At 37.7% G+C, this 20,435-nt stretch overlaps 5 protein-coding genes and 1 long non-coding RNA gene across 7 annotated transcripts in view; 2 read left to right on the forward strand and 4 right to left on the reverse strand.

The window, feature by feature from the left end:
- The window catches only part of LOC18019779 (transketolase-1, chloroplastic), a 3,327-nt gene extending 2,093 nt beyond the window's left edge, over positions 1-1,234 (reverse strand). Inside the window, 3 exon segments of the mRNA XM_006402483.2 lie at positions 101-237; positions 333-423; positions 659-1,234. Of these exon segments, the coding sequence (XP_006402546.2) occupies positions 101-237; positions 333-423; positions 659-1,141 (711 nt within the window). The 5' untranslated portion in view covers positions 1,142-1,234.
- A 797-nt stretch (positions 1,235-2,031) lies between these two features.
- Positions 2,032-8,188, forward strand: LOC18019977 (tubulin-folding cofactor D). Its single transcript, XM_006402487.2, has 17 exons — positions 2,032-2,348; positions 2,440-2,987; positions 3,170-3,272; positions 3,437-3,613; positions 3,767-3,928; positions 4,266-4,382; positions 4,483-4,587; positions 4,679-4,849; positions 4,968-5,183; positions 5,350-5,548; positions 5,798-6,003; positions 6,088-6,309; positions 6,394-6,903; positions 6,984-7,256; positions 7,334-7,375; positions 7,461-7,646; positions 7,736-8,188. Exons 1-17 carry the CDS (start codon positions 2,136-2,138, stop codon positions 8,018-8,020), a joined length of 3,735 nt encoding a protein of 1,244 aa, XP_006402550.1. The 5' UTR covers positions 2,032-2,135; the 3' UTR covers positions 8,021-8,188.
- Positions 8,189-8,190: 2 nt separating this feature from the next.
- Positions 8,191-10,702, reverse strand: LOC18019979 (probable pectinesterase/pectinesterase inhibitor 36). Its single transcript, XM_006402486.2, has 5 exons — positions 10,167-10,702; positions 9,588-10,001; positions 9,261-9,452; positions 9,010-9,141; positions 8,191-8,682 (listed from the first exon to the last, which is right to left on the reverse strand). Exons 1-5 carry the CDS (start codon positions 10,618-10,620, stop codon positions 8,315-8,317), a joined length of 1,560 nt encoding a protein of 519 aa, XP_006402549.1. The 5' UTR covers positions 10,621-10,702; the 3' UTR covers positions 8,191-8,314.
- A 987-nt stretch (positions 10,703-11,689) lies between these two features.
- LOC18019978 lies at positions 11,690-13,329 on the forward strand. 2 transcript variants are annotated; one of them, XR_002899900.1, is made up of 4 exons: positions 11,690-12,016; positions 12,110-12,259; positions 12,346-12,643; positions 12,861-13,329. It is a non-coding gene; the product is annotated as an uncharacterized LOC18019978 (long non-coding RNA). The 2 variants fall into 2 exon arrangements; XR_002899899.1 differs by having other exon boundaries at positions 12,360-12,643; positions 12,861-13,328.
- A 575-nt stretch (positions 13,330-13,904) lies between these two features.
- On the reverse strand, positions 13,905-15,727 carry LOC18019980 (cysteine-rich repeat secretory protein 15). Its single transcript, XM_024157171.1, has 3 exons — positions 14,962-15,727; positions 14,175-14,282; positions 13,905-14,078 (listed from the first exon to the last, which is right to left on the reverse strand). Exons 1-3 carry the CDS (start codon positions 15,695-15,697, stop codon positions 14,074-14,076), a joined length of 849 nt encoding a protein of 282 aa, XP_024012939.1. The 5' UTR covers positions 15,698-15,727; the 3' UTR covers positions 13,905-14,073.
- Positions 15,728-18,837: 3,110 nt separating this feature from the next.
- LOC18019981 (auxin-responsive protein SAUR36) lies at positions 18,838-19,931 on the reverse strand. The gene has a single exon (XM_006402491.2). The coding sequence runs from the start codon at positions 19,618-19,620 to the stop codon at positions 19,102-19,104; it is 519 nt and encodes a 172-aa protein (XP_006402554.1). The 5' UTR covers positions 19,621-19,931; the 3' UTR covers positions 18,838-19,101.
- Positions 19,932-20,435: the final 504 nt, after the last annotated feature.

The raw sequence follows: 20,435 nt of genomic DNA on the forward strand, positions 1-20,435 counted from the left end.
TCCATCAGGCATACCATCTACGAGGATACAATATGTAGTCATCAATCCAAAATAAGAGCTTATAAAATCATAAGCATATACAAACCAAGAATGATAAATATATGGGCGCAAACAAATTCTTGATATATTACGTGAAGTGGTCGACAACTTCAGCATCGGGTTTGTTGAACCTAGCAGCCAAATGCTTCTCAGCAAGAGCTAAACCAACAGCATTAGCAATTCCTTGTCCAAGAGGACCTGCATAGGAGCAAAAGCAAAATAGCGAAATTGTAAACATAGAAAAAAGGTTTCTGTAGTCCAGATGACCCACAAGCTAAAGCATAAACTCAAACCAGTAGTGACTTCAATTCCAGGAGTCTCGAAATTCTCAGGATGTCCTGGTGTCTTGCTTCCCCATTGACGGAAACCCTTCAAATCTTCCTCCTACAAAAACAAATCCAACACTTTATCAGTAAACCCGGATGAAAGTCAGCTGCTTTAAGCTGCCATGAGATGAACATCAAAACAGATTGAATCTGAAAATTTTACAGGTAAATCTATGCACTAAAGTTACTACATTCTTCACTTATGATCAGATCCAAAGCCATAACGGAACTGAGTCAGTAAGCTAAAGGGCTCAAAAATATTAGCAGCACAGAACAAAGAAGAGATTACAGACCTGGACGCTGTCGTAGCCGGCGAGATGAAGCAACGAGTAAAGCAACATACAACCATGCCCAGCAGATAGAACGAATCGGTCACGGTTGAACCAGTAAGGGTTCTTCGGGTTATACCTCATAACCTCATCGTACAAAATGTGAGCCATCGGGGCACAACCCATAGGAAGCCCAGGATGACCAGAATTCGCCTTCTCCACAGCATCGATGGCCAAAAACCTGATCGTGTTGACCGATTTGTCCACAATAGACGAATCGGTGGTCGGCTCCATCGTCTCCACAGCTGCGGCGCGTACGAGAGGGCAGGGAGAGCGGATTTTGCTCATGGATGTGGCGCTCCGTCGACGAGACGAAGCGGAGGCGCGTGAGGCGGTGGATTTGAGCCCAGAGAAAGCTGGTAAGGAGACACGCTGGTCAGAGCCATGGTGAGAGATGGCACGAGCAAGGAGAGCTTGAGAGAGAGCGAGGGAGGAAGTTGAAGCCATAGATTTGATTTTTTTGCTCTCTTTGGTGTAGAGAGAAGGAAGCTAATGGTGGAGAAATGAAGAAGAGACTCTCCGCAGCTTATTTTTTATGAGTGAGAGATGATTTTTAGCCAATCAAACAATATATCGCCCATCTCTTCATCTTCACTAAGGGACAACTCGGATCAAATCTGACCGTTAGATACCATCAAAAGGTATCATCCTGACCGCTGACTGAGGCTAAGAGTTTAGTGATTCTCTGAGACTTTCACAATTTTTTTATTACATTTTCCTTTTACAAATAGTCTTTGGATATTCCGCCATAACAAAATATACTTTTTTCCTTTTAAATTATCCAAAAAATGTAGAAAAAGGTAATAATTAAATATTAAATAGTAATATCCTCCTATTTAATAAAAAAAAAACTTCCAAATTTTTGTTTAATAGCTTAAAAGATAATTGTACTATTTCTTATTTTAATTATTTTTTTATTTTTAATATTTTCTTATGAAATAATTGAAAAATGAGAGAATATAATTTTTGAATTTATAAATCCAGAAAATGAGATACAAGTAATGAATACGGTAAAAATATATATTTTTTTATCCACGCCTACTAACTCTGGTTTTTTTTTTTGGTTATCATCTACCAAACCTTTTTTTTTTGTCGACACCAACCCTGGTTAATGGCCTGAAATTGATTGATTAAACAGTTTTGACAAGTCCGGTTCAGTGAAATAAACAGCTTAATACGGACGGTTTTCAATGGTGCAAGATATGAATGGGTCACACAGGCCCAAAATGAGATTATGGGCCCTTAATGGGCCGAACGAGCTCATCGTCTATTGTAATAATTGTATTCTCGCCTTCACCGATCGCTCTTTAACACGCCTGATTTCCAGTTCCATTTTGAGAGAAATTTGTCGGGGAACGAATTTGTATAGGGCGGGAATTTATAGAATTCGCCTCCGTTGAAAGCCCTTTCTCTTTCAGATTTCAATTTGACAGTGACAGTAATGGCAGCTAGAGAAGAGGAAATGTTGCCGGAGAAAATCAAAATCGAAGCGGCCGTGAGTGGAGAAGAGGAAGACGACGAGCATGATTCGAAGGAGAGAGTGCTACTGAGATACTTTTTACAAGAATGGAAGCTCGTAAAATCTCTTCTCGATGATATTGTCTCAAATGGCCGTGTCGTTGATCCTTCTTCCGTTCAGAAGATCCAATCCATCGTAAGCTTCTTACTGTTTCACTCGATCTATTTGGTCGACCCGTTTCTCTCGGAATTTTTGTTGATTCCTCATCCGAATTGTTGTATTGTAGATGGATAAATACCAGGAGCAAGGTCAACTAGTGGAGCCGTACTTAGAGAGTATAGTTTCTCCACTAATGTTAATCATCCGCTCTAAAACAGCTGAATTGGATACGAGATCCCATGAAATTCTCGAAATAACCAAGCCCATATGCATCATTATCTATACTTTAGTTACTGTCTGTGGGTACAAAGCTGTGATCAAGTTCTTTCCGCATCAAGTGTCCGATCTGGAACTCGCTGTGTCGCTCCTGGAGAAGTGCCATACCACGACTTCTACTTCTTCCTTGAGGCAAGAAAGCACTGGAGAAATGGAGGCCAAATGTGTTACTCTTTTGTGGCTTTCAATCCTAGTGTTGGTCCCGTTTGATATTTCTTCTGTTGATACAAGCATTGCAAACGACAAGAGCTTTGGTGTGGACGATCTTGCTCCTTTGGTTTTGAAGATTTTGGGTTTCTGTAAGGACTATCTGTGCAGTGCTGGACCGATGCGCAGAATATCGGGATTGCTTCTCTCTAAGCTTTTAACGCGTCCGGATATGGGAAAGGCGTTCACAAGGTCTGTTCCTCTCATCATCAGTGCTTCAGTTTTGAGTTTCGATTAACTTTGAACGCTTGATTTCATTTCACCAACAAGATTGTTGATAGACTGCTTTTTGTTTTTTTGTAACCTGTACGAATTACTCGGCTTGAATGGATTAAGTAATATATCTTTGTTGTATTCTGGCATTTTCCTTTCAGTTTTGTTGAGTGGACACATGAAGTTTTATCCTCTAAGGAAGATAGTGTCTTGAACCACTTTCGCTTGCTTGGTGTGATGGAGGCTCTGGCTGCCATTTTCAAGGTTTCTTTTTGTAACCTGAACACGTTAGACAAGTATAGATGCCAGTAAAGTAAACATCCGATTTGATTTGCATGTTTTTATCTTGTAGGAAATATTGCTGGTTTTGATTACTTAAGTTTTCGTATTTTTGCATCTGGATCTTATATGTCTACTATCATTGGCAGACTGCTAGCCGGAAAGTGTTGCTGGATGTTCTTCCTACTATCTTGAATGATGTGACCGTTCTAAGCAAATCAAATGCAGCTACTAAAAGTCCTCTGCTTCGCAAGTATTTGATTAAGTTAACTCAGAGGATAGGTCTTGTTTGTCTTCCTCATCGCACACCTTCCTGGCGCTATGTGGTACATACCTTTAAGCATGTATATTAGTAGTGCAAGTAGTAACTTCCTCTTCATGGGTTTTAATATTTTAGAATATCTGGTTTATTCCCGTAAATGACATAATCTCATTTTTCAGTTAGTCATCTGAAACTTCTACATTAAATTACCACGCAGGCTCAAACAGCCTCCCTTTCTGAGAATATATCTACGAGTTCGACCCAAAGATTGGCGCCCGCACAACCAGAAAGTTCGGATGACCAAGAGGATGAAGATATGGATGTTCCTGAAATCTTAGAAGAGATAATTGAAATGCTACTCTCTGGTTTGAGAGACACGGTATGTTTAGTGGGTTAAATACTACTGTCAGGCTGATAACTAAGGTGGTTACATCTCAACTTATACAACTAGATGACCACATAATAATTTGAGTGAAATATACGCTGATATGCACCAAGCTATAGACTGGAGTGACCAGTGAATACTCAAACAGATCTTTATTTCTTGAATGCTATATATATATGCACGCCACATAAAGCTGTGATGGGCCTGACTTGATATCGATGCAAACTTTTTTGCCACATGAAACGTTCAGCTGCAACCAGACAATCTCATATGTTACTAGTATTTGCAAGCATTGTCCTTCTGAAAAATAACTATTTTTTTAACCGTGTAGGACACCGTGGTTCGTTGGTCTGCTGCAAAGGGTATAGGTCGTGTAACTTCACGACTAACATCTGTTCTTTCTGAAGAGGTGCTGTCATCTGTATTGGAGCTGTTTTCACCAGGAGAGGTACTCATAATGTATATGGCAGCATGACTTGCATGTGCTAAAATCCAATTAAAACAGACTTTGTCTAGCCTGCAGTTATTGTTATTTTCATGATATTCAGGGAGATGGCTCATGGCATGGGGGTTGTTTGGCTTTAGCTGAACTGGCTCGTAGAGGATTACTGTTGCCTAGAAGTTTCCCACAAGTCGTCCCAGTTATTGTGAAGGTCGTACTCTATCCCATTCACAGGATTACTTGTTCTCTAAAATGCATATGAATTATGCAGAAGCTTTATAGATTTTCAATATCATTTACAGGCACTCCATTATGATGTCCGCAGAGGTCCGCACAGTGTTGGATCTCATGTGCGTGATGCAGCTGCTTATGTTTGTTGGGCATTTGGGCGTGCCTATTATCACAAAGATATGAAAAACGTGCTGGATCAGCTTGCTCCAGATTTATTGATAGTGGGTTCCTTTGATAGAGAGGTACTAATGAGTAATGACCCTTTTGACTATAATTTGTTTGCCGTTTCCTGTTTTATTTGAAGAAATGTGTTTTTGTAGATCTCTTCATTGCGTAAAGTTTATTGATTTCTTTTACTAGGTGAACTGTAGAAGGGCTGCTGCCGCTGCTTTCCAAGAGAATGTTGGAAGGCAAGGAAATTACCCTCATGGGATTGACATAGTGAACATAGCTGACTATTTTTCCCTTTCTTCTCGGGTGAACTCTTACCTTCAGGTTGCTGTTTCCATAGCTCAGTATGAAGGGTATCTATATCCTTTTGTGGATGAATTGCTGTACAACAAGATCTGCCACTGGGTATGCTTTGTTTGATAGTGGTTCGCCTCTTATTTCTCGACAAATCTAATATCTCTTTAAGGTCCTCCTTGTATTTAAATCAAACGGTTTTCTCTTTAGTGTATCAAATCCTTGTTTCTAGTTGTATATTCCATAATATGATAACTATTCAATCTTATAATTTCAGGACAAAAGCTTGCGAGAACTTGCTGCAGAAACTCTTGCTGCTCTTGTTAAATACGAGCCTGAGCACTTTGCCAACTATGTGCTGGAGAAACTAATTCCTTGTACCCTTTCTACTGATTTGTGCATGCGACATGGTGCAACATTGGCAGCTGGAGAGGTTGTGTTAGCTCTGCACCAGTGTGGCTATGTCCTTTCTGCTGGTTGGTACCACCGATTTTTCATCTTTGACTTTTGCGGCATCTTTTCATATGCAAGTAATCATTTTTAGTATGGAAAACCACAAATATGGGAACCATCTTGCAATCTAGACCTTATCATCGTAGATGCACTCAGACTGTCTTCACCCCCGTTCGAGGTTGATTTTCTGTTAGAGGAGAACATTAACAAGTTCGATGGTTGGCATCATTATCCCTTATGTTAAATGTTTCTGATGCACTTAATTTTTACAGATAGCCATAAGCGTATGGCTGGTATTGTCCCTGCCATTGAGAAAGCACGCCTTTATCGTGGAAAAGGTGGAGAAATAATGCGACTAGCTGTCTCACGATTTATCGAATGTATCTCGTTATCGCGTGTGACATTGTCTGAGAGAACAGAACGGATCCTGCTTGATACTCTCACTGAGAATTTAAGACATCCCAATTCTCAAATACAGGTACCTATCTTTCTGAAAGTCATGAAGTTTATTTTCATCCTTTTAGCATAATTGATTAGTTGACAAGTTTCACTTATTATTCAGAATGCAGCTGTCAATGCTGTTAAACAGCTTCTGCAATCCTATCTTATTGGAAATGATAAGAAAGCTGTTGATTTAATATCAAAACACCTGAAACATCTAACGGACCCAAACGTAGCTGTTCGAAGAGGTTCTGCACTTGCACTGGGTGTTTTGCCGTATGAACTATTGATTGTAAAATGGAAGGATGTAGTTTTGAAGCTCTGCAGTGCGTGTAAGATAGAGGTAAAGAAGACAAAATGTTATTCAGTACATAAGTTTCCAATCTAAAAAAAACTAACTTAAATGGATGTTTTCTTTTCCAAGCAGACGAATCCTGAAGATAGAGATGCTGAGGCGCGTATGAATGCTGTAAAGGGACTCACATCGGTGTGTGAGACTCTTACTCAGCAAAGTGCCAATGATCCTGAAAACGATGACCTGTCTCTTTTCCTTCTTATCAAGACTGAAGTGATGGATACTTTACTGGAAGCTCTTAATGACTATTCAGTTGATAACAGAGGTGATGTAGGCTCTTGGGTTCGTGAAGCTGCAATCCATGGACTTGAGAAATGTACATATATCCTCTGTGAGAAAGTCGGAACAATTTCAGCGGGCGATCATAATAGTGGTTCATCTTCGCTTTTCGATTCAAACCTCGCAAACCGTTTGATTGGAGGCATTGTGAAGCAAGGAGTGGAGAAAATGGATAAATTAAGAGAAACAGCTGCAAAAGCTCTTCAAAGGATTTTGTATCACAAAACTGTAACCGTCCCTTTCATACCTTGTAGAGAAAAACTGGAAGAAATTATTCCCAACAAAGAAGGCCTACAATGGGCGGTAAGCAGAACGTGAAGCCTAGGTTGCTTCTTCGGTTTCAAAGGATTTATCTCACAGTAAGTTATTATATTCTTTTGTAGGTGCCGACTTTCTCTTTCCCACGTTTCGTTCAGTTATTAGGATTCCGTTGTTACAGCAAAGAGGTGATGTCTGGATTAGTAATTTCGACTGGAGGATTACAAGAGTCACTTCAAAAGGCGTCATTCTCTGCATTGCTGCAGTATATGAGGGAAAGTGAAGAAGCTAAAGACCCTAAAGAACAACGATCCAGAGAGTCTGCATTATTTGACGACATCCTCTGGATACTTCAAGAGTATAAGAAATGTGACCGAGTTATTGTACCATGTCTAAAGGTAAAAATACACCACCTTATATAGTAACCTCTAGCTTCTATGTGGTTATGTCTTAACAGTTTTTATTTTTTACACAGACAATTCGAGAGCTCTTCGAAAGGATCTTTCTGAATCAAGAGGTTGGTTTTATAGTTTTACTTCTTTAGATTAGATATTGCCAGAGCTGGTGGATTGAACCTTAAACACATTCACATTTTATATCAGGCCTATACGTTGAGTTTCTACGCGGGAGTCGTGGAATCATTAGCCATCGAACTAAGAGCCTCAAAGGAATTCGGAAAATTCGAGGAAGGCGTTAAAATACTTGGGTCTATTGCTTCAGTCTCGGAACCAATCAGCAAACAAGCGTTCTCTCAGCTTCTATCATTACTTGCCCACCGATACCCAAAGGTTCATGTCACTTATCTGCAATCTCAAACTCTATTTAGAAAATTTATATGTTGGTTACATGACTTTTTTTGTTTTCTCACTTGATCCAGATCCGAAAGAAGGCCGCGGACGAAGCCTATTTTGCGCTAGTTCAAAACAAAATCTTGGTAACGGAGGACAAGATTGAGAAAGTGAAAGATATAATATATGAGCCATGTTGGGATTCAGGCATGGAATTAACCGAATCTCAGAAGTTAGAATTGTGTGAATTGACTGGTTTAGATCATGGAGTAGTGTTCAGGACCAGAAAGAAAACGGTGACTAGGAATCTCGCCACGACGGCTTCGGACGAGAATGCTTCTTACTCAGCTCTGGTCGATTCCTCTGGCTTCTGATTGGTAAACCATATCCATTGTCTCCGCGTCGATTTTGAATACCATGGTTTGTATTGTTTTCACAGTGATGCAAATTTAGCGAATTAAGTTTTTATGTTGAAAATAATATTTTTCTAAAAAAAAACAAAACACAAACTAAATACCATGATTAGTCGTACAAGTAGAATAGGAAAGACAATGTAGTCTATGTGATTACTTGCTCAGATTAACAATAATAAGAAAAACATAAGTATTCTCTAAAATGTATGTGTTCACGTTGATATTATCTTAAATCACTCAAGAACAACTCAAAAGTCAAACCCCGGCGGAAAACGGCACACCGGTGATAGGGATCCAAGAATCTCCTTGTATAAATCGGCTGACAGTGAACGGAGAAGCCTCTTCCTCGCCGTGAAGGAGGTGAAATCCCGGCCAATTCACCCTTCTACTAGTCCCTGCTCCGCTTCCGGTGTTCATAAACTCGCCGTAATACAACGTCGACAGAGCGAAATCGCCTCTCCATTCTCTCCACCCTCTCGGGTCAATCAAACCGTCGATCTCTGTCTTGAGAAACACTGTCCGAGAGTATTTCTTCCACGGCCTCCCCAAGTAGCTCTTAAACCGGCCTTTAACCGCCTCGAATTCTGGTGCCGCCCTGACCCTTGAGTGTTGGATCGAAATACCTACATAATATCATCAAACAAAGAAACCGGTTAACACTAACCAGGAATATAATGCACCTACTATCGAGTAGGAGCGTTCAAACCCGGTTCAGGTTAAAATTTCATGTTATGGTTTCTGGTTTAACTACGGTAACCAAAGTTATGTTCTAATATGGATTGGTTTTTATACAATTTTAGTTTTGATTTGAAATTTAGTCTCTAAGCTATTCTATCTTCAGTTTCAAGCTTAATTTTTTTATATTGGTGGTATCAAAGTGGTTCAGTTGTTATGGTTATTGAACACGTTTTATTCATTTTCAACGATTGGTCACATAAGATAATATATACCTGTATTTTCATGTGGGTTGTCTCTTCCTTGAGCTGTGATCATATTGCCTTGGTGATCCATAGGCCGTCTCACAAATATATCACAGTTTTGGAAAACAGCTACCGCATCTCCAAATATGAAATCAATCGTACCTATCCAAAATCTCCCAAAATTTTTGAATCCATATAGGATCACAACATGACTAGCTAGTCTCATTAACAATTTAACCTGAAATAAAACCATATATATATATATATATATGTAACATTACCATAAATATGGCAATCGCGGTAGAATTGTCGGAGCGAGTGCGTGAAAAGAGTGTCTTGATATCCTTTGAAACTACATCGATAGAATAAAGACAAATCCGAGCTGACTCTCAACGCCACAGCTTGATGTTTTTGTGGTCCTGCCGTGTTCTCAAACGTCATGTCCCGTGCCCAAAATCCATCCCCGGACACTCCTAGATATATATAAATATCGACTAATTAATAAATATACCAACATGCAAAAATCTATTTTATATAATATGAAAGCTAATAAAGTTAAATTTCTTTTTGTTTGTATAAAAAAAAAAAATCGTATATAAACGTTATACCAAACGTGGCAGATCCATAAGTCGTGGAACCATCCGGGACATTTCGGCTATTGGTGATGATTGTACGGTCCATACCATCACCAACTAGCATGATATTCTTCATTTCTCTATCTATCTCGATTTTTTCGTTATACACACCAGCTTTTATGTAAATTACCACTCTATGCGACCGGCTTTTACCCATTCTTGAAACGGCGGCTAATGCCTGGTTCACCGACCGATGAGTCGCCGAACCGTCCTTAGCCACCACGAAGTCCGCCCTTGACCTTATCGGATTCCATGACACTAACATTCCTCCGCTCTGGTTTGGTCTCGCTGGTCCATGGTATGGTCTCGCAGATCCATGGTGTGCTATTGTCGGTCCATGGTGTGGTCTCGTTGGTCTATGGTTCGGTGTCGCTGGTCCATGCATCCCTACACAATATTAATAGAGGATTTATAGCAAATCGTGAGAGAGTTTTCAAAACAAACAATGCATTATAGCGGAAATCAATCCCCGGCCAATACATAATTACTTTACAATATAATTTTTAAAATGTAAATACGTATACATGAATGTATGTATGCATGTGTTCTTACTTTTTTTAATATGACCTTTAGATTTTTTGTAGAAAGCCAAAGCTTGGCGGAGCACGAATGTGACGTTATTATGGACCAAAGGCTTGTGACCTTGACGTGACTGATCCAAACCGTCTAAACATGTGTGATGGTTCGCGAGCACTCCGCTTAGCCATGTTCTAACATCTTCAACGGTAAAATTCTCATGAGCCACGACCAGTTTCGATAGTCTAGCCTCACTCTCATCGTAGAGCTTCTCACAGTCACTTAACCCCGAATAATAATAACCGCTTGCAACTTCATTTGTTGCCTCTACCGTTGCCATTAACCCAACCCTAGTTCTGGCTTCAACCACTGCAGCTCGAGCCGTCTCAAGCAAATATAATTCAGATGTGTTTGAGGCGGCTGCGACGTTTGCAATGCCTAGAAAGAATAGGATGGTGAAGAAGTCGGTGATTTTAACAAACGTGTACATTTTTTCGTAAATCTTAGTAGGATAGTTGGTGTGTTAATTTTCGTGATTTTCTTGAAGTGTGCATTAAAATGATTGTTGTTGTGGTGGTGGTGTATTTTAGAGTAAACGAGTAATGGAACTTGTCGTATAACGTAGATGAAGATGATGCGAGAAATCTAACACATGGAGAGAGATATAAGGCACGTGTGAGACTATGTGTAAGCTTCTGTTTCTATGATGATTAATGGCCATGCATATGAGACTAGTTTCATTAATTACGCTTTACTTTTCAGGTGGTGAATTAATGCGATGCCGTATCGAAGTGAACGTATATAGGTGTATTAGGTATATGTCGAGTAATGTACTCATTTTCCCTTTCTTGACAATTTTATTGAATTCAAGAGTAGAGAGGTTAGTGGATTAAATCTAAATGCTTTTTGATATGTAATAAGAAAACTTTTTGAGAGAAATCATAATCTCATTATTAGAATAGATATGATAAGCTGATTACTTATCCCGGCCCACCACATCGGAATCTCTTAAAATTTTATAAGTAATAACTATGAATGCTTAGAAATACATTAAAATATATAATTTGATATGTGATATTAATATCGTTTTTGTTGGGAGCAGTAATTTGTAGAACAGGTTTAATTATCATCTTTAATTTTTCAGAAACTTATCTAATATTGTTATAATTTAAATTTCTAATATAATAGAAAATTATATGAAATGACACTATTAGATCAAGGGAACATATATTAATATTACATTGGGAAATTCTCTAAAATAGTATCACAAATTTATGGTTGACAAATATAACACTCTTATTTGAAAGCTACCTAAAGTATATCATTCATTAAACAGCCAAAAATTAGTTTACCCTTAACACTCTTATTTGGATGTTAATATTGGGTAGGTTTTCAAAAAGAGTCTATTTTTGGGAACTTTTATAGTTTTTTGTGCTATTTCATTCAATTTCTCTATAACATTGTCTCGGGTTTTTTATAGTTGCATGAAAAGATGTTTTAGAGCACCTCCAACGGTGTTTTTTAAAGGGTTCAGCATAGGGTTCATAACCCATTTTCGATTTAAAAAAAATGTTTAATCGATTATATTAGATGAACCGGTTTGTCAGGAAGGATTTTTAGAGCCTCATTTTTGAGGAGTTCATACGCGACGTGGTCGTTTTTAATTGGTTTGTGTTTTTTTGTCTTGGACACCCTCTCTCATCTCACAAAACATATCTTTCTCTTGTTCATTTTGGCCGCACGATTTTCCTCTCTTCCTGTGGGATTCCAGCTGAGCAATCGGAGATTTTGAAGACGAAATCGAGACTGTTATCTCCATTAAATCATCCACCAGAAATTCTTCGTCGGAGGGGGAAAAGGAACCAACCGGAGAAGATGATTCGAAAGTAAGATTCCCGATTGAGAAATTGAGTCTGTGTGAGAAGACGAAGACAGATTACAGTCACTAGTTTTATGGACTGATGCATTTCTTGTGGCAGGTATGGTTCAATAATGTGCCACATACACGCTTAGTGGAAGACAAAGGTGGTCAAAACTGGATAAGAAGAGAGAAAGACAAGTTTGTTTTCCCAGGGGGTGGAACTCAGTTTATCCATGGAGGTGATCAGTATTTAGACCAGATCTCTCAGGTTTGTTTTTTTATTTTTATTTTTCAATCCCTCAGTCTTTTTCAGTGTTTTTCTTATTGGCTCATGTTGATCTTATATTATCTTAGATTGAATTTTGCAGATGATTCCTGGCATTACATTTGGAACATTCACCTGTGTTGCCCTGGATATTGGCTGTGGTGTGGCAAGCTTTGGTGCCTTTTTGCATTGGAGCGGGGCTTGCCTGCAATGGTGGCTGTCTTTGCCTCACGGAGGTTGTTGTATCCAAGCCAATCTTTTGAGATGATCCATTGTTCCAGATGCAGAATTAATTGGACCCGCGATGGTTTATCTCTCTTCTTTCGTTACTCCAGTTGGATTGATGAAACCTCTGGTTCTGATTTTGCTCAAGCAAACAATGATCCGGTAAAGCTCTTATCTGAATTCTAAAATAGTCAAATAGTCAGAAATCTATCCTTCTATACATTGTTTACCCTGTGAATCTGCAAAGAACATTTTGATATCACCGGTTTGATCAAATTGGAAATTAGATAAAAGGGAATTACAAACATTACAACTGTTTTTGCATACTGCAAAAAACGGGAATCGAATTGATTTTTTTGAATGTGTTGGAAATTTTTAGGGATGTTGCATATGTTTTGCAAAGTACAAAGAGAAAGAAGAAGTGAGAAGCCATGTCCAATCAGCTGAACAACACAACCAAGAACACAACCAAGACGTGAACTCTCTCGGACTCATTTCGTCTCGCAAAACTTTGAAAGCTGTCGACATTCTCAAGCTAATGTCGACGACGTTCCTCGTCGCTATATGTCAGGCGGTTGAAGAGTTTGATAAGATATTTACTGCAATGTGTGAAGGTAAAATTATTGATCCATTGATGGATTGTCTCAAAGAATGGAACGGAGCTCCTGTTCCGATTAGCTAAAAGAGCGCATTCCTCTATTTTTTTTCTTTTAATTTTGTTGCTTTTGCTGTTTTTTTTTTTATATATATGTTTGAATTTGAGTGCTTTACCAAGTGAATGATTGTAATGTGAATTGTGTAACTTTGTATGATATATATAATATGAATTACTTGTAAAACTCCTAACTATAACTTGTAAAATTCATTTTATTTGCTATGAACTCATGAGAGGTTCACCATTGGAGTAATAAATTAGATGGGGTTTTAAACTTTTTATATCTCAAAATTTTATTAATAAACAATTTGGTATGAACCCCTTGAGGGGTTCACCATTAAGGTTGCTCTTAGATATGTTCAGTTGATAAGACTTCATGATGCACTGTTTAGTGGGGCGAAGCCCATACCATAAGTTAATGGTCCAATGGAAATGTACTGCGATCCATGAGAACCGGGTAGACTCGGATCTTATTAACGGATCGTACTAGCACGAACCACAGGTTGAATTAACCTGCTAAGTCCTTTTTCCCGGCAGAACCAATAAAGTCTAAAGATACTCAAGTCGAATCACGTAATTCTCCGAATTTATATTAAAATTTACGATATAAGTATGAGTATCGAATAATTGCGCCTGCTAAGGAAAGTTGGTATAAGCCTATAACGATTTGATGGAATAAAGTTATCGTCTTTCAAGGCAGACAATACGGGTCAATCTTCAAATATTAAATTATACATCAACTTTAACAACCAAAAAAAATTATACATCAAAGCTAAATCATATATTATATAGGTCACTTCGAGGTTTGTTCCTTTTGATAAATCAAAAATAATCAATAAGGACGGTAACGGATGTGTTCCTACAAAATAAGATAATTCAAACAAAACTAAAAACCAGGTCTCTAGAATCTTTTATCCCGAGTCATGTCTTCTTTAGATCAATCTGCAAATCAGCATAATGAAAAATAAGATTATCATAATTCTGAAAGTCTCAAAATCAAAATGGGTGAAGATTAGGCAAGTAAGTATATATACTTACGCATTGAGCTTCTGCAGAGGGAGAGGAGAACTACAAGAATTGCGAATCCAGCAATGACTCCTACGATGATCGCAATTGATTTGCCCACGTTATCTCCGTTCGTTGGATCTTGATTACGAAAGTAAGATTAAGTTAGAAAGTTCTTATAGTATGTGACAAAGTACCTAAGGTAAGACCATAGTATCAAGCTAAGAATTAGAATTTCTAAGATGTAGTGACTTTTGAACTGTGTGATATTGATCAAGCTATAAAGAATATATAAAATAAAGTTGGGATTGGGGGACATGGGTGGCTATGCCTATAAAGAAAAGAATATTATATTAATATAGATATATAATATTTGCAAATCACATTTTTTTTCTGACCAATCATATTTTAACCATGAAACTCGAATTTTCCAACGAATAATTCAAAGGATTAATTTTAATTTTGTTCAATATACTAACCGGTGTCTTTGCAGGCAAGAAAAAAAGGGAAGATATGTTATGATTTGTTCAGCTTTCTCGTGCTACCACTACCAAAGCAATACTCGTGATTTATCAAGTGTAAGCGGCGGACAATTGAATTAGGTCAAATTTTCACACATTTCATTAAAATTCATTACAATTTAAAACTATATAGTTAAGCCGTTAAACATAATTGAGGAAACTATGTTATGAACTCCACTAAGCTTTAAGTTACATAATTAATATATGTAACGGTGTCATAATCCGGGTTTAAGAGACGTTACGTAGCTAGAGCAATAGTTACTAAATGAAAGAATGATTATTTGAATTTATGGACGGACCTGAAGAGAAGTCGTAGTAACCAGAACCCCAATAACGAGCATAGCACTGAGCCAAGTAAACCTCAGCTGCAACCGCCGAGCCACAAAGATTCTTTAGTTTCCCAACAGATTCCGCAAGACAAGCCGTACAGTCACTAGGACTCAAGTCATCAACACACTGAGCATAACCTTCGACTAAACCGGACCGGCTAACTTTGTAACCGAGTTGAGTCGACTCAAGATCCGACAACACATCGTCTCTCCGTTTAAAGAAATCATAATCACTCTCAACGCTCTTGGAACTACACTTCTTATACCTAAGACTCGTGTCTTGTTTCCCGAGAAAATCGTTGGTCTCATAGCGTAAGAAGCATCCTTCAAGCTGGAGAGAAGCACCGTAAGAGTAAGGACAAAGGAGAGTGATTTGATCAACTGAGTTTTGGATGCATTTTGAGCAGTCTGATGATCGGAGATCGTCACGGCATTGATAAAGACCGAAGACGGCGGCGGAAGAGGAGGAGGAGGATGAGGAAGAGTCGTTGCCTACGGCGAAGCTATTGAAGGAAGCGTCGGAGGAGGAAGTGACGACGGAGGAGAGGAAAGTGTCACGGTTTGATTCGAAAGGAGTGTTTGGTGTGTATTTTTCAGGCGAACATCCACCGTAGATGAAGATGTGTGATTCTGATGAAGATCTTGAGGAGGATGATTTGTGGAAGAAGAGGAAGAAAAAGAGAGAGAAGAGAAAGAGTCTTCTCATATTTTTGTTCTTTTAGTTTTGTTGTTAACTTTGTGATTGTTTTTCAAATGGTTTTGGTTTTTTGATTTTATCGTTCCTATATTAATTCCTAGTGTTTTTATTAATCTCTTTTTTTTTTTTTTTTTTGAGGGTCGGTCGACGAGGTAAGTGGATATGTCTAGAACGAATTATGCAAAGCTTAAAACTCGATAATTGTAATTATGACTTGGCATATAAACATTTACTTGTAATGAATACCAAAAACTCGACAAACTGGATGACAAATTTCGTTTTAGTATTTGAATAGAAAATAGGGTGTCTAAATGATTTAGTCATAATTAGAGAAGATTTGGTTTGGGGAGCTATGTATTTTCGTGAGACTTCTTTTGTGAAAAGAAGGTCCCATTTTAATCATGATCCTTTTGATTAGTATATGTTCGCTAGATCGATTCCATCGCACATATTCTCCTCTCAAGTTATAGACTTATAGTGGAGAATTTTTTAACTTTAAAGTGGTAGAAACAACTTTCTTTAAATCTTGACCACGACCAAAGGAATTTCTCTACAATGCACTGACAAAATAAGTAGTTTATTTACATAAAGTCGTAACTGCAATCGGATCAATAATACGAAGATGAAAGACAAAAGACTACAAGTACCCAAAATTTTAAAGAAATCTAATGATCGACAAATAAAATAAACGGCTTAAATTCAAATCCATAGCCTAGCAAAATATTTCGCGGGTAGTCGAGATTTTAGGTTGGGACAGCTCGAGAGATACATAGGCAACATTTGTGACATGCCGGAACAGAAACAACATCGATAACATCTTGATATATAGAAGAACTCACGCTCTCCAATCTAAAATTTTTCCAACGTACCATCCCTGATACACAAAAACTCTAAGCCATGGGAGTGTCGATCACAACTCCAGAGTCTCCACCATATGGACGAATACATCCCCTTAGGCCTCTCTAGAGGCACCTGACTCGAGAACCAAACAGACTTTGAATGCATATAATCTCAAGGCGAGGTAGATTGAAAATCTGACACTCATCAAATTCACACATCTTCACAAACTCCAACCTCAGGTGTACCAATGTCTCACACTTGTAAAAGCTCACGGGATGCAAAAAAGAACCGTCAAGTGCAAAACATTGAACTCCACGGGTAACAACAACTTTTGAAGATCAACCACTTCAAGCAGATTCCATCAGCATTAACACGATCCTTCTCATTACACATTAAGGTGAATTGGTGGATATGTGATGATTCCTTAAGGAATCTGCCGAGAAAATTCTTTGACATCAAGATTTGTGCACACATCACCTATCAAGTGCAATCCAGGAACCCTTTACCAGAGATTTCTCCATGCGCTCGATAAGACACTAGTCAACAGAATCCCTTGTCGAAAGATTCAACAGTATTTTTTTCTCCGCTGAACTGATAAGGTGAACAAAGAAACAGAAATACAATCCACTCAAGTCGAAGACATAAAAGAGCAATCCAAATAGGATGCATGTTCGCAAACGAACCTATTCATGTGAAACAACGAGAGATCTAATTGAAAATATTGAGAAGAATGAAGCAATTTGATATGGCTCAAGGATAGAAAAACATGAACACATAAGAGAATTTGTGCCACTTACAGATTTAATTAAATCCAAGTTAATATAAAACAATGGTTTCACTTATCTAACCAACTAATGTAAAACCGCGCATGTTCTGCAACATGAATCGTAGCGATTTCCAGACGAATTAACAATAGAAGATAGAGAGGATCGCATTCATAAGAATCAAATCAAGATGAGATCGAGTTTCTTTTACCAAATCAACCTACGAAACAATAAGCTAAAGCAAAAACAAATATTATATATATATATATATATATATATACCGTTGAGACGTCGATTTTAGGGTTGGTCGATTTAAGTGTGGTTTGATCCTATTAGGTTTGGTTTGGTTAAAAAGTAAAAAAAAAAAAAATTATATATAGTTTACGTCTAAGCTTTGTCTTCTCAAGTTGATATATGCCTTTGGAGAAATACAATCACTGATTGATACAGCCACTACTTATCCACGTTAATTTCAAGTTTTCAACTCAATAGAATTTGGGCCAACCTATGAATCAACTTGGCACCTCAACAACCAATTAATTAAGTATTTCACATGACTATTCATATGTGTAGTTTGTTATTATATAACTGAACAAATATATTTTAAATGTATGAAATAGTTTCATAACAAGTCCAAGAAAATATTGAGTTGTTCGAAATAAAATAGGTCTACAATCGTTAAACGTAATATTGTTTGTTTAACAAGCATAATTAATTAGTCTACCTATTGATCCAATCTAGAAATTGGAGAAATACGAACTTCCATACAAAGAACACGTGATAATACTCGTTTCTTGTTCCATACTGAATACGTCTAGTAAGGAGTACTATTATGTATCGCTGCGTTTCTTACCATTAGTACATTAGACTAAAATCAAATCATATCATAAGGAAAAATTACGTTAATAGCCAGGCGTTACTATTCTACCTGAGCCAACTCAATTATGTAGTTGTTCGCTAAATAAAACCTCAGTATTTTTCTATAAGTTCCTTTTTCTCGGCTTGCCAAATCATTGATTTTTTCGTGGATTCTCCACTGAAAAAATCATCGCTACGTATAGAGATATCGAAAGGGACTCTAATGGCGACGATCATTTCAATGCCATAATATCTCCTTTGGCAGTATTCTCCCCATAATTTTTCCCAGCCATATATTCACCATATATGTCAACACTTGCACGAAATTAGATTGAATGATAATCATAATGCCCAACAATAGACAGGAAAAAAAAATACAATACAATGTTTTCTCGTTACAGTATTTCGTAGGCAAATAAATTTGGCAGTCAAATTTTTTTTTTTTGCATGTAACTATTATTTGTCGTCCATCAACATTTTTCTGTTGGAAAATTTCTGATCTAAAAAATTTTCAATTATTTTTCCAATATGCATGTATATAGGAAAAAAAGTGGGATTAACAATGATGAATAATTGTGATTGATAACAAAATCTTGTGTAGGTCCAAAGAAGAACAGAATCGTGTTAAACTTTTTCTTTGGGTTTCATCATTTTCATAATTTTACCTTTAAAATCACTATCTTAATCATAAATTCATAATCATAGTCCCACCAAAAGCACTCATGCAACTACGGGAAAAGAAAAATCTCTAAATTATTTACATTGTCGTCTTAGTTTAAAACTAAATAAATCTCATTTTCACATATACATATATCTAACAAAAGGGTAAAAAAAAGTGACAAGTGAAAAGGGTCACAAAGTGACAAAACATAGAAAATAGTGACAAAAAAAATAACAAAGGTTAAAACTTTTTTCATCATCATCATCATGAACCGTTTTCTTCAGTCGTCGTTATTGCCGGCGCCGGCTCCAGGAAAATTTACCGAAACCCGACCCGGATTCAATTCGGGTCTGGACCCGTTTGAAATCAGAGTAAGGACAAGGGATGGTGATTCCACCTTCTTGACAAAACCCAAATTCTTCTTCTGCCTCTCTCAGAAGCTCACCGAACAGAGGATGGTTAAAGTAAACGATGGGCACCAGAACTCTGTGAAAGTCGCCGTCTTGTTTACCAACGTAAACCGCCGAATGACCTTTCGGAACCGGATCGGGTTTATCTCGAATCGGTTCCTGACCAATTGGTATATACCCGGAATTTGATCTTTTAGACCCGAGAAACCTGGCGCTGTGGGATGTGAGGCTACGACCCCAGCTTATGAGTTTTGTGATGGCTCGAGCTCGCGGCTTGCAAACCGGTCGGGTCGGAGTTAACCGGATGTGTCTCGAACGGCGGATACGGGTTTTCCGAAGGATCCATCTCGAGATTCGTTGAATCGGTCTTCTAATTTTGATCCCTCTTAACCTCCTCATCGTTCAAAAACAGATCAGACAAAACCAATGAACAGAGCTAGTTTCGGACCGGAGACAGATAAGCGACGGTTAAGACAAGACAAAGAAAGAGAGAAGAGTATATCGAAAAATGTTTGACGACACAAAAATAAAACAAGACTCTTTACTCTGGTTTCCTCTGTTTTTCAGAGTTTCAAAGCTCTGGTTCTCTGTTATGTTTGATTGATCGATTTAGATCATCAACGGCTAAGAATTGAGAACGGAAAGAGAAAATGGATTTTGTGGCTGTCTAAGAACTAGAGAGGAAGAGCAAAGTAAGAGGCGTAGAACTCTATATAGAGATGAAGCCAAGAAAGATGATGATTTTAGGAGCAAGACTGAGTCAGATATATGGACGGTATGGATGAGAAGAAAGCATGTCAACCGTTGGATTAGATTTTGGGAACAAAAAAAACTTGCCCTTTTGCTTTTCTCACCTAAAGAATTCTTTAATTAACTCCACACTTTAATGTTTAGCTTTAATTTAGCATTAACCACAGTTTCGTAAGCATTCAACTAAAATTCATGTTCTTATCGTAATGTTTTAATTTTCGAAATAAATCTTATAACTAATTTTGGTCTAAATGCAGAGAAGAGGATGACTCACCGAAAATTCAACCGATGGTACATACATATGTTGTTTGATGAGACAATTATGATGCAACAACACGTGTGATTTCCACGTTGCAAACATATTTTTTTGTCCCGATTTGGTAACAGCAAAAAAAAAAAAAAAAAAACATTGCTCATTGAATAATGTTGGCGACAAGGTTTATTAAAAAAGAGTTGTGTACGGT

This window comes from Eutrema salsugineum, unplaced genomic scaffold (assembly GCF_000478725.1).
Source record: "Eutrema salsugineum unplaced genomic scaffold, Eutsalg1_0 scaffold_19, whole genome shotgun sequence".
Taxonomy (NCBI): domain Eukaryota; kingdom Viridiplantae; phylum Streptophyta; class Magnoliopsida; order Brassicales; family Brassicaceae; genus Eutrema; species Eutrema salsugineum.

What these genes read in the sequence shown, in the direction of transcription:
- LOC18019981 (XM_006402491.2), bottom strand. Translation starts at nt 19,620, where the DNA reads ATGAGGAGGTTAAGAGGGATCAAAATTAGAAGACCGATTCAACGAATC.
- LOC18019979 (XM_006402486.2), bottom strand. Translation starts at nt 10,620, where the DNA reads ATGTACACGTTTGTTAAAATCACCGACTTCTTCACCATCCTATTCTTT. An exon ending in TTATGGATCTGCCACGTTTG is followed by an intron (nt 9,453 to 9,587) that starts GTATAACGTTTA and finishes ATATATATCTAG; the next exon opens with GAGTGTCCGGGGATGGATTT. An exon ending in CAACCCACATGAAAATACAG is followed by an intron (nt 8,683 to 9,009) that starts GTATATATTATC and finishes GATATTATGTAG; the next exon opens with GTATTTCGATCCAACACTCA.
- LOC18019980 (XM_024157171.1), bottom strand. Translation starts at nt 15,697, where the DNA reads ATGAGAAGACTCTTTCTCTTCTCTCTCTTTTTCTTCCTCTTCTTCCAC. An exon ending in TTACTACGACTTCTCTTCAG is followed by an intron (nt 14,283 to 14,961) that starts GTCCGTCCATAA and finishes TTCGTAATCAAG; the next exon opens with ATCCAACGAACGGAGATAAC.
- LOC18019977 (XM_006402487.2), top strand. Translation starts at nt 2,136, where the DNA reads ATGGCAGCTAGAGAAGAGGAAATGTTGCCGGAGAAAATCAAAATCGAA. An exon ending in TTCAGAAGATCCAATCCATC is followed by an intron (nt 2,349 to 2,439) that starts GTAAGCTTCTTA and finishes GTTGTATTGTAG; the next exon opens with ATGGATAAATACCAGGAGCA. An exon ending in GGATCTTTCTGAATCAAGAG is followed by an intron (nt 7,376 to 7,460) that starts GTTGGTTTTATA and finishes ATTTTATATCAG; the next exon opens with GCCTATACGTTGAGTTTCTA.